General features: G+C 59.8%; 2 protein-coding genes across 3 annotated transcripts in view; one reads left to right on the forward strand and one right to left on the reverse strand.

Annotated features, from left to right (window-relative positions):
• Positions 1-5,405, forward strand: part of TECR (trans-2,3-enoyl-CoA reductase) — a 44,811-nt gene extending 39,406 nt beyond the window's left edge. Inside the window, exons 11-13 of one of the 2 annotated variants that reach the window (XM_073319093.2) lie at positions 341-429; positions 2,781-2,826; positions 3,937-5,405. In XM_073319093.2, the coding sequence (XP_073175194.1) occupies positions 341-429; positions 2,781-2,826; positions 3,937-4,064 (263 nt within the window). In that variant the 3' untranslated portion in view covers positions 4,065-5,405. Of the gene's footprint in view, positions 1-340; positions 430-2,780 lie in introns of both variants that reach the window. The other variant, XM_073319094.2, reaches the window with a different exon arrangement.
• Positions 5,406-7,669: 2,264 nt separating this feature from the next.
• Positions 7,670-9,965, reverse strand: NDUFB7 (NADH:ubiquinone oxidoreductase subunit B7). Its single transcript, XM_073319095.2, has 3 exons — positions 9,789-9,965; positions 8,720-8,888; positions 7,670-7,845 (listed from the first exon to the last, which is right to left on the reverse strand). The coding sequence occupies exons 1-3, from the start codon at positions 9,898-9,900 to the stop codon at positions 7,755-7,757; spliced, it is 372 nt and encodes a 123-aa protein (XP_073175196.1). The 5' UTR covers positions 9,901-9,965; the 3' UTR covers positions 7,670-7,754.
• Between the last annotated feature and the right edge of the window lie 1,183 nt (positions 9,966-11,148).

Here is an 11,148-nt window from a genome sequence, read left to right on the forward strand (position 1 = left end):
CCAGCCTGGCACACTGCCTCTTTACTGCCCCATCAGCCCCATGTGTCCGATGGTCACCCCGATGGTGCCCAGTGCAGCAGAGCAGGGATGGGGGAACATGCCATTGCCTCGGGCTCCAGTGGGCTGCAGGAAGCACTGGCCTGTGTGCGACTGGAGATCTGACACCCGATCCCGAGGTCCTGCAGCATCTTCTTCCTGGAGAACGGTCTGACAGGGCTGTCTTCCCAGTGCCTGCGTGTTCCCCCAGAAAGCTGATGCCACTCCCTGGGAGGTGGGGCGGGGTGGGTCACTGTTCATGTGAAATAAATCCATGCTGGATTTCTGCTTCTCTCCCTCCCAGGCTCCAAGACCAGGAAGATCCCATACCCCACTAAGAATCCCTTCACGTGGCTCTTCTTGCTAGTGTCATGTCCTAATTATACCTATGAGGTGAGCATCTCTTCCCCCCACCCCCCCGTCCCCCTGCCTGCAGCGAACTGGCAGGCTCCCTGAGCCGAGGGCTGCCTGGCGCTAGCGCCCCCCCCCCCCCCGACCCACAGATCTTGTTTCTGGTCTCATTGGAAGCATCTCCATGAGCTGCAGCTCCCTCCCTGAGACAGGTGGCTAGAAAGTGACCTTCTACCTGCCTCATGCTTGCTGTTAATTAATAACAAGCTTGTGTCACTGTTCACCCCAGAAATGCAACTGTCTGGGGTGGAACGCAGCAGTGGCTTAACAGCCACACAGCTGAGCCCATTAGGGAGAATGCCCTTGTCTAACTGAAACTGCAGGGGGAATTCAGAAGGTGGTAGGACTTGAATTTGGCCAGGTAACCGGGAGTTAACAGCCCTGCTTCTGGGAAAAGTGCCAGTGATCAGCAATAGCTGGGACCTCACTTTCACTCGACACAGCACCCCTAGTGCTACGCTAGGACATTGGGGTCAGCCCTGACTGAGAAGGGAGAGCGCCTCCTACTCAACTTCACACCCCACTCCCTGTCAGACAGCCCCCCCAGTGCCACACCTGGGTCAGCCCTGACTGAGAAGGGAGAATGCCCCCCGGCTGAGCTCTCGACTCTGCTCCCTGCAGGACAGCGCCCCCGTGTGCTGTACTGGAGTCAGCCCTGACTGAGAGAGCAGAGCACCCCCTGCTGAACTCCCCACGCCACTGCCTGCAGGACAGCGCCCCTATTAAATCAGCAGCAGCTATTAGCATGCACCTGTGCTCTGCCTGGCCCAGCCCTGCATAGCTCCTGGAGCTGATGAGGCGAAATGGCCGCAAATGCCCAGCCTGCCACCACCAGCAAAGCCTCGGTCCTGAAGCCAGCTCCAACTTGGCAGTGTTGGTGATGCTCACAAGGGGTTTGGGTGTTCAGGGGCTGTACCTCCAGCCAACTCTAGGCTCCCAGGCCCTGGCAGAGCTGGGTTCGGGGGGGCTGAATTTGACCATCATGACTCCTAAAGTTGGGCATGAGTCAGTTCTCCAGGCACCACCCTCCATGGCTCTGCTTCCTGAGAGCTCGTCCCTTTGCTGGAGTGCCACTCACCTGCCAGGAAGGGATCTTTCTCTGCCCAAGCTGGCAGCCGCCTTGCATGTGCCCAGCCACCCTTTCCTCCAACTCAACTGCTGCCAGGGCTGGGGACTCCCCATTGCTGGGGAGACCAGGTCCCCCTGCTGCCCTGATCTCAGCTTGGGGAGTGCCCTGCCCTCTCCTGATCCCTGGTGTAGGTGAGGGGGTGAAATTCCCCCTGCCAGTCCCATCATCCCCAGCACCCTTATTCCTGCCCTAGCCTCTCCCTCCCCATAGGGGGCACAGGGTGGGGGAAGGATTTCCCCTGAGAACTGGCCCCTTTGACTACACTTTCCTTCCAGTCCCTGGGCATTAGGTCACCCCTCCAGGCGGGCACCTGCACCCCCAGTGCTGGACAGCCCCTCCCCAGGAGGGTCTGAGATTGCTGATGCCATTTGAGTCCATGTAAAGGAGGGCGCAGCAGACTCTGCACAGAGAATGCAGTTGATGCAGGCGTGCTGAGCTTGTGCCCATTTGGAGGGAGCACTTCACCGGCTGGGCTGGAGTCCCTGCCTCCCACTGCCACCTATGCTCTGGGCATGCAGCTTGGGGCACTATGGGTTAATAATGTGTGGTGGCTGGGGGCATTGCTCTGTGTCACAGGGTCTGCAGCTCCTGCTCACAACAGCCCTGTGCTAGCTGGGATAGCAGGGGACTGGGTTGGGCTTGAGGGGCACTGGCAGAGATGGGGGGAGAAGCCCAGGGCAGGGGCAGCAGGTAGGCACTGGGATGGGATTGCCAGCATTAAGTGCATGCCTAGCTGGTGAAGTCCTGCTTGGCCAAGGCAGCAGGCTGTGAGGTGCCCTGCTGGAGCCCAGGATGTGCCCCCACCCAGAGGCCAGTCCATCTTCCCACAGTCATTCTCCCTGCCCATGAAGGCGTCAGAACTGGGGCCTGGCAGGGGCGTTTCGCGTAGAGGCGAGTGCAGGGAGTCTTAGCGGCCAGTGTCACCAGGCTGCTTCCCCGTGTACCAGGGTTTGTATTGCGCAGCTCAGTTGTCTCTCCCCTCCCCCCCCCCACCTCTTCCCCCCACCCCAGGGACAGGTATGTTAAAAGTCCTGATGTGGGCTGGTCAGTTGGCTGCAAATGGCTCAGTGAACTTGACTGAGTGCCCCCTTTCTGTGAGTGAGCGCCACTTGCCGGGGCCTGGTCTCCCCTGTGGCCATGCAGGGGGAGGCTTCTGCTCAGCCCCTGGCTTCCCCAGCACTAACTGCAGCTGCTTCTCTTCCAGCTGGGCTCCTGGATCGGCTTTGCCATCATGACCCAGTGTCTCCCAGGTGAGCGCGGTGTGGGGGAAGGCGCCAGGGCCCGGGGATGCCACACTGTCTCCCCACAACGTCCAGGGGCACAGGCCAGGCGGGTCTTGCCTTCTTGCTGCCAGGGCCACCCATCCTTGTTCTGTGGGAACAATAAGCCCCTACATGGCCAGCAATAGGGCTCCCAGCATGTCACAGAGATCATCTCCCTCTCGCAGGGGGAAACCGAGGCAAAGGCAGGCCAAGGGACCTGCCTGAGGAATCGTTGTAGACGGGGAATAGAATCCAGGAATCCTGATTCCCACCCGTCTACTTGACCACACTCAAGGAGTTTGTTGGGTGTCAGCCCAGTTCCTGGCAAGTAGGATGAGCTGGGTTCATAGCCCACCTCCCTAGGCTTCCTGCGCTCGAGGCTCGTCCTGGTGTCCAGCTCTGAGGGACCTGCGCTGGTCTGCAGGGAGTAGGTGAAGCAAAGACTGCAGCATGAGCTTCCCTGCAGCCAAGGCTCTTGGATGATTTGCCCTGCTGTGAGCTGCTTTCCCTGGCATCCGCTGGCTGCCTTTTCTCAGGAGTGGCACTGCCCAGGGGCCTCCAGCCCATCAGGCAGGAGCCCCCGGCTGCTGCCTTGGGGAAATGCAGGCACCACATCTTGTCAACATCTGGTTCTTAGTCCCTTTGGTGGGAGGAGGAGGGGAGCTAGTGTGGGGGCTGGCCCAAGGGGGCAGCTCTCATTTTACGTCCGAGCCGAACCAGAGCCAAGCCCAAGCGGCTCGAGTCGTTTTTCCAACCTGACCCTTCCCATTGAACCTGAGTCAGTGTTGCTGCCGCCTCCGGCCGGGACGCCAGGAGGCTGACTCAGCTGGGCCCAGGGCACCATGACTGTGTACCTGGGTCCTGCCAGCCCCTGCTGCAATGTGAGAGGTGCTGTGACTCCTCGGTGGAGGTGGCCGACAGGAGCAGGGCACGCAGTTGTGCCAACCCCCCTGGCAAGGGGAGAGCTGACCCGCAAGGTCCTGTTTACCTATCCAACCCCTGGAGTAGGGTCCCCTCAGGACTGTAGGGTGGGGGTGATGCTGGGGGGGCCAAGGGAGTGCCCCCCCCATTCCTCACCACTTTCCTCTCTGCTCACAGTGGCCCTGTTCTCTCTGGTCGGCTTCATCCAAATGACCATTTGGGCGAAGGGGAAGCACCGCAGCTACCTGAAGGAGTTCCGGGACTACCCACCCCTGCGCTCGCCTATCATCCCCTTCCTGCTCTGAGCCGCCAGGGGCTGCTGGGGCTTTGTGTATTGGTGCAGTCCAGGGAGGAGCCCACTCCCCACGGGGGTCTCTGCACCCCTCATCTGGCCAGCTGGCACAGGGCTCGGGGGAAGCTGTGCAAACTCTCACCCTCCTCGCTGCTGGGGTTTCTGCAGCTGCCCCTGTGCTCCTGTGGGGGCTGGCCCCACCCCCCCAGGGAAACCAACATCCAAGTCCTGCTCAGAGCTAGTTTCCATGCTCTCCTCTAGCTGCGCCATGCACCCAGCGAGCCCAGATCTACAGCCCTGCCTAACTGGAAACTAACCCAGGGAGAAGCTGCAGCTGCCTCTGGCTGGATGCAACCACTCAGAGCTGTGGCCTGGAGGAAGGACTCTGGCCTAACCTCAGGCATCTAACCTGGCCCTAGGCACCTGCCAATGCGGCCTGATCCCAGAGGAGCTGAGCGCTCATGCCCCCAGTGGAGCTGGTGGGAGTGGCAGGTGCTCAGCCCTACTGGAGACCAGGCCCCTTCTCTAGGTATCAGCTCAGGATCATAGGTGCCTCATTTCAGGCTCCTGAGCAGGAAGACAACTTCTTTCCTGGGTCACATCTCCATGGCAGGGCCTCGGGGGCGAGTGCTGGGCTGAGGCATGGGCCCTGTTCAGCACTCCTCTCCATCGAAAGCTGCCAGGGGGCTGCTGCAAGACACAGCTGGGCTCTGGCTTCTACCCTGCACGCCAGGCTGATGGAAAGAGGGCAGGATGGTAGCTAAGGCTGGCAGGGTCTGGTCAGTCCCCTAGCCCCAGGCTGCCTTTCCCCTGTGCTCTGCTGGCCCAGGTGTTAAGGGCATCAGGCCTGGAGCAGGCCCCCTGGCCAGCGAGTTTACAGATCAGTCTGTTTAAAACGATGCTCCAGGGTCTCATGCTGGGCCAAGCAGGAGTCAGGACTAAGGCAGGTTGGTAGGTGGGGGTGGTGTGGGGCAGAACTGAGCCAGGAGTGGGGTGACAAGAGAAAAGGGAAGAGTAACAGCACTACTGTGTAGGGAAAGCAAGAGGCAGCAGGTCAAGATTGAGGGGCACTGGCAGGGGCAGGGGCAGGATTGAGGCGCAGTAGCAGGGCTGTGTGGGGGAGCTCAGATGGCAGCTGCTTGACTCAAGCCAGCACTGTTAATTGTAAGCACAGTAAAGTGTTTTCTTTTGTACCATTCTTCTGTTCCCTCCTTCCCTGTGTTGCTGAGCAGCCGCCCTGGCCCGCAGTCCCAGGCTGTAGCTCAGGCCTGGCTCTGCCAGGATGGCAGGGGTTAGAGCAGGCTATTCTAATAAAGACACGGGGTGAGGCTATTCAGCTCCCTCCTGCACTGGCTCCTTGGCTGCTTCTGTCTCCTTTGCTCTTACTCCGTGTGATTGCTGGGGAGTGAGGGGTGGCCCTGAAGAGCTGGTCTTTCCCTGCCCTGGGGGCTTGGTGCATGTTGGACAAGGCACAGGCCCCCGGGGGGAGGGCTGGGCTAAGTAACCCATCACTGAGAGGAGTCCTGGGGAAGGCTCTGGGGTCTGCAGGAGAGAAACCAATGGGGCAAGGGGTCAGGGAGGGCAGAGACTGGCCAGGGGCCAGGCTCTTCCTCTCTGAATGGCTACACCTGGAGCTCTGAGTCTCCCAGAGGGGCTGCACCTAGGACAGGGGCCTCCCTGGGTGCCACCACACCTCCACTGCAGCATGAATGCATCATGGCCCCTGTGCCCAGGATTCCTTGCTATAAGCCAGGCTCGCTTCCTTGGGCCACTGTTTTGTCCCATCGTGGCTCTGATTTGGACAGCTGACCTAGTGTCTTAGCTCCAGCTAGCCCCCCCCAGAGCAGCAACCACTGTGCAAGTAGGACTGAAAATGGCCCTGCCCTAGCACAGGAGCTGCAATGAGCCTCTGCCAAAGCGTGTGTCCAGGATCGTTCTCCCTGTCCGAGACACAGCAATAAACCAAGCCCGCCCCTGCCCAGCCATGTCTCAGTGCTCCCCCCCACCTCTACAGAGGGGATCAGCTGGGCTCTAGGCATGTGTGGGGTGCTCTTTGCATGGCCCCTGCCCCTGAACACAGGCACTGGGCCAGGTGCAGCCACAGCTGATGCCACCCATGCCTCCCTGCACCCAGCCATGCAGCACAGCTGGGAGGGGCAGCTCTGGCTTCTTTGTACGCAGCAGCAGAGACTAGGCACTTGGGATGAAGCAAGCCTAGCTCTGCCCTCTGCTGCTGGCAGACATTTCTCCAAGGCCATGGCAGGGGCAGGGAAGCAAGAAAATAGTCCCCTGGGCAGGTGCAGCACACCCTAGGCTCTCCAGAGCAGCTGACAGCATGCTGCCCCCACATGCCCTTGAGGGGCAAGGGAAGCTGGGCTCAGGGTGTGACAAATCCACCCCCCTGTGTCAGAGCTGTGCCAACCTAACCCCCACTGTGGACACAGCTAGTGTGACCGTCACTTAGCAAGATGGGTGCCATAAAACCCTTCCTTGGCTTTAGTGCATGTCGACACTACGGGAGCTGTGCCATGGCAGTGCGTGCAGTGTAGACATGGCCTCAGTCCAAAGGTTCCCCACACGGAGAGCAGGGAGCGAGTCTGAGCAGGCTCCAGGCCGGGGGTAGATTCCCAGCACTGGCTGCCAGGGCAAGAACTGAGCCAAGTGCCTGTGGGAGCTGGAACTCACAGCAAAGAGCATGAGTGAATCTGAGCCCAGCGGAGCTCGTCGGTGCTGAGGCAGCCAGAGGGTGCTTTACACATGTCGCAACCACACACACTCCAACCCTGGGAGGGAGCAGAGCATCACCCCCTCACTGAGGGGAGAGGGGGTAGCCCAGGGACTCCTGGCTCTAGTCACTAGACCATGTCCCCCTCCCAGAGCAGGAACAGAACCCAGGACCAATGTTCCCTCTAATTTTTTATGTCCATGTGCGGAATGAATTTTGTTATGTGCACCAATATGGAGATGAGGTGACATATCACCTTCATATTGGTGCACATAAAATTAATGTGGGGGTGGGGCCAAGCACGCTGGAGTGTGGGAGGGGGCTCAGGGCTGGGGCAGAGGGTTTGGGGGGTGAGGGCTTTGGGGTGCAGGCTGCCCCCAGGCTACAGTGAGGAGAGAGGACTCCCCTCAGCCCTCTCTTGCTGCAGCAGCTTGGGGCAGGGCTGGGCTGGGCCAAGGGTGGGGCGCCTCTCCCCCGGCCACGGCAAGTCCAGGGCAGGTCCGCTGGAGCCAGCGGGGAGGGGCGCCTCGCCCCGGGCAGGGCTGTGCTGGGGCCGGCATGGACGAGCACCTCTCCCCACCACAGCCCTGAGCCTCTGCACAGGGTTTAACAGGCAGCTGCGTGGCCACGCAGCTTAATGGGAACGTAGCCCAGGAGTCCTGACTCCTCCCACTCTAACCACTAGGAAATGCCACCGCTCTCTGCTCCCCATAACTTCAGGTCCAAATCTGAAGAAGCTCTGAAGCTGGTCCAGTGAGAGAGATTACCTCAGTCACACTGGCTTCCCCATCCCTACCAGCACCTGCAGTGATGGGGCATTACAGCCTCAGTGCGATACGCGCTCATGCCCTGCCCTGCCCTGCCCACCCCACTCCAGTCACCACTCCAGATGCTGATGAGCCATTATTTATTCCCTTACATATGACACAAGTAGAGGATTCCTCCAGCCTCTCATGTGGATGGGGACACGGGGCTTTGCTATGCTCCAGCCGCCTCCTCCTGCTCCAGCCTCTTCTTCCTCACCAGCAAGCGCCGCTCCCGCTCAAATTCCTTCATACGCATCACGTAGCTGGGGGGAGAGGAGACACTAGTCGGGGGTGGGGGTCCACCTGCATCGCCATTAGAAGCAAGCCCCTGCCCCGGCATGCTGCACCCCACACTGCAGGGGCAGACTGGCACACTCTGCATTAGGTACAGGCAGATCTCAGAGCTGTTTGACTGTCCCACTTGCTGGGGGGGCTCACTGAAATTAGGTTCACTGCTTTAAACCAATCCCTGTGATCTCTGGCCCCTCCACCCCCCACAATCCTCTGCCCCACATCTTCTACCTCCAGATCCCTCCTCCAACCCACAATCCCCACGGTGACACAGCCAGGCCAACCACATAACCACGTTCCATGTAGTACCCCTCCCTTCACTCCCTGGGGTCTACTCAGCCTAGGCCCAGGGCTTGACCCTCTGTGGGAAGGGCACTACACATGTGTTTCATCACCATCCTGCAGGGTCAGCCATATCAGTGGAGCCCAGGGAATCAGCAATGGCCCAGAATGCTGCATTCTGAGATGGCTTCCGCAAAGAGGGAGAGAGGGGACAGTTTATTTCTGTGCTAAACCCCTGCCATAGCTGCTTGTGCTGATGGTCCCCAGTATTCTTCGGCTTAAATACCCTATGTGGGAAGGGCAGGTGCCAATCACACCTAGCTCTGGCAGCACCTTTCATCAGTAGATCTCAAAATACCATGCAAAGGAGGCCAGTTTGCCCCAGGCCACCCAGGACACCAGTGGCAGACCTGGGAATAGAAACCCTGGTCTCCTTTGTGCTCTCTCCACTAGGCCATGCTGCCTCTCTCTACCCCTAGGGCTGCCACCCCCAGCTCTGTGGCCCTGGGATTGGAGTAGCCTGTGGATGGTGCCAGGAGCTCCCCGGCACAGGTGGCCTCGTACTCAAGGTGCTCGCAGTAGTCCCAGTCGTGCCGCTCATGCTGGCAGGCCAGGAAGTTGGGGAAGTTGTCGCGCTTGCACTTCATCAGCTTGATGAGGTAGTGGGCACAGTAGTCGCGCTGATCCAGGGGCAGCTGAGCGTCATTCATCTGCTGCTGCGTCGCTACCATCACTGCGGGGGACAGAGAGGAGGGGCAGAGGTGAGGCTGGGAGCAGGACATGGGAACTGAACCTGGGACCTCCAGAGCTAAAAACACGAGCGTCCCCCCCACCTCCTGGGCAAAAAGCCAGGCTCCACAGCGGGGCCCGTAACAGCTGCCTCCTACGTGGATCAGGCACAGAGTGGGACTCTGAACGCCCTATACAGGAGCCCTTCTGATGAAGCCCCAAGGGGAAACTGAGGCACGGGGAGAGGAAGCAACTTGTCCAGGCTCACAGAGGGAGAGCTAGGGATACAAGTCAGGAGTCTTTAGCTCCAAGCTCTCTCTCTCTCTCCATTTCAATTACACGGATTATTATTTATACTCGTCTCAGGATCGATGCCTCTACACACAGGACGGGGTTCGGCTGCCCTCTGTAAAGATCTTGGGTTTACACCGGTCCTTCCAACGCAGAGCACTGACTGACCCTTGTAACAGGCAGTTCAGACGCTCCTCCAGCGTTGAAACGCGGCCACCTCTGGGGTGGGGCAAGGCAGCTCTTAAACACTCACCCAGAACAAGGGGGAAGGGGGATCCGCTGACCCTACAGGCTCAATGGCACCAACCTCCCCCGCAGCAAGGACAGAGCCCTGCGGGAGGCTCCCCCCCTCCCCACATTAGGGCCCTACACTGGCGACATCGGCTCCCTTCGCCTGCCCCCCATGCGCCGGGCCGGTGCAGGCGGGACCCCCACGGGCTACTCCCAGCTCGAAGCAGGGGGCTCCGCCCTCGCCCCTCGGTCCCTGAACCTCCCAGCCCGCCCGGCTCCCCCCGGGGGCTCCCCCCGGCCCCCCGCGCTGGAGGGGGTGGGGGGGCCTGAGCCCCCCCGGGGAGGGCGGGGCCAGTGGCGAAGGGGCGGGGCCAGGGCTCACCCCGCTCCTTGCGCTCCGCGAAGCCCAGCCCCGGGTCGAAGCTCGGCATGCGGAGCGGGTCCGGCTCCACGTCCTCGCCGCCCAGGTAGCGCCGGGCCAGGTGCGCCCCCATGCCCGCCGCGGTCACCTCGGGGGAAGCGCTTCCCCCACACCCGGAACCGGACGTGACGAGCTGGCTCCGCCCCCCCAGTACCAGAGAGTTCACCGGGCAGTTCCTAGATAGGGGGGGGAGGATTTCCGGTTTCTGGCTGATGTCGTCGTGGGGGCGGGCCCTCTGTTCGCCCCGCCTCTTTTCCCCTGGGAGCCCTGCTCCTGTCCCTCCCTCCGGCGCGTGGGTCCCCCGGAGGGTGTGATCCCGTTCGCCAGGAGCAGGGACACCTCAGCCAATCACCACCCTTCTGCTGGGCGGGGGAAATTTGCATGTAACATTCTATTGGCTGCCACAGCTCCTGGGGTAAGACATGGGCCTCCCGGTGGGTGAGGCCCAAGGGGGGGCCTGTTCCCCAGCCTCCGCCAGTGTCCGCCCGCTGCCCGTGCTGGGACCCCTCCTTGTCTGTGTGTGTACAGCGCCTAGCGCGACCACAGTGCACCTAATAATGTACAGCACCGAGCACAACTGGGGCCCTACCGTAATACACCTAATAAATGTCTGCTAGCCCCCGATTGGCTGGGTACATGTCATCTCAGGACGGGGTGCAGAGACAAAGTTTCTTGACACCTTACATGGCTGCTTCTTGGAGCAGCTAGCCCTGGGACCCACAAGAGGGGAAGCAATTCTTGATTTAGTTCTAGATGGAGCAGAGGATCTGGTCCAAGAGGTGAATATAGCTGAACCACTGGTAATACTGATCACAATATAATAAAATTGAACATCCCTGTGGTGGGGAAAACACCAGAGCAGCCCACCACGGTAGCATTTAATTTCAGAAACGGGAACTACACAAAAATGAGGAAGCTGGTTAAACAGAAGTTAAAAGGTAGAGTGCCAAAAGTGAAATCCCTGCAAGCTGCATGGAAACTTTTTAAAGACGCCATGATAGACGCTCAACTTAAATGTATACCCCCAAATTAAAAACCATAGTAAGAGGACCAAAAAAGAGCCACTGTGGCTGAACAGCGAAGTAAAAGAAGCAATTAGAGGCAGAAGAGCAACCTTTAAAAAGTGGAAGTTAAATCTTATTGAGTAAAATAGAAAGGAGCATAAATGGTACATAACATAAGAACGGCAATATTGGGTCAGACCAAAGTCCATTTAGCCCAGTATCCTGTCTTCTGACAGTGGCCAGTGCCAGGTCCCTCAGAGGCAATGAACAGAACAGGTCATCATCAAGTGTTGCTCATTCCCAGCTTCTGGCAAACA

The sequence above is a fragment of the Lepidochelys kempii genome, chromosome 20, assembly GCF_965140285.1.
Source record: "Lepidochelys kempii isolate rLepKem1 chromosome 20, rLepKem1.hap1, whole genome shotgun sequence".
Lineage (NCBI taxonomy): Eukaryota > Metazoa > Chordata > Testudines > Cheloniidae > Lepidochelys > Lepidochelys kempii.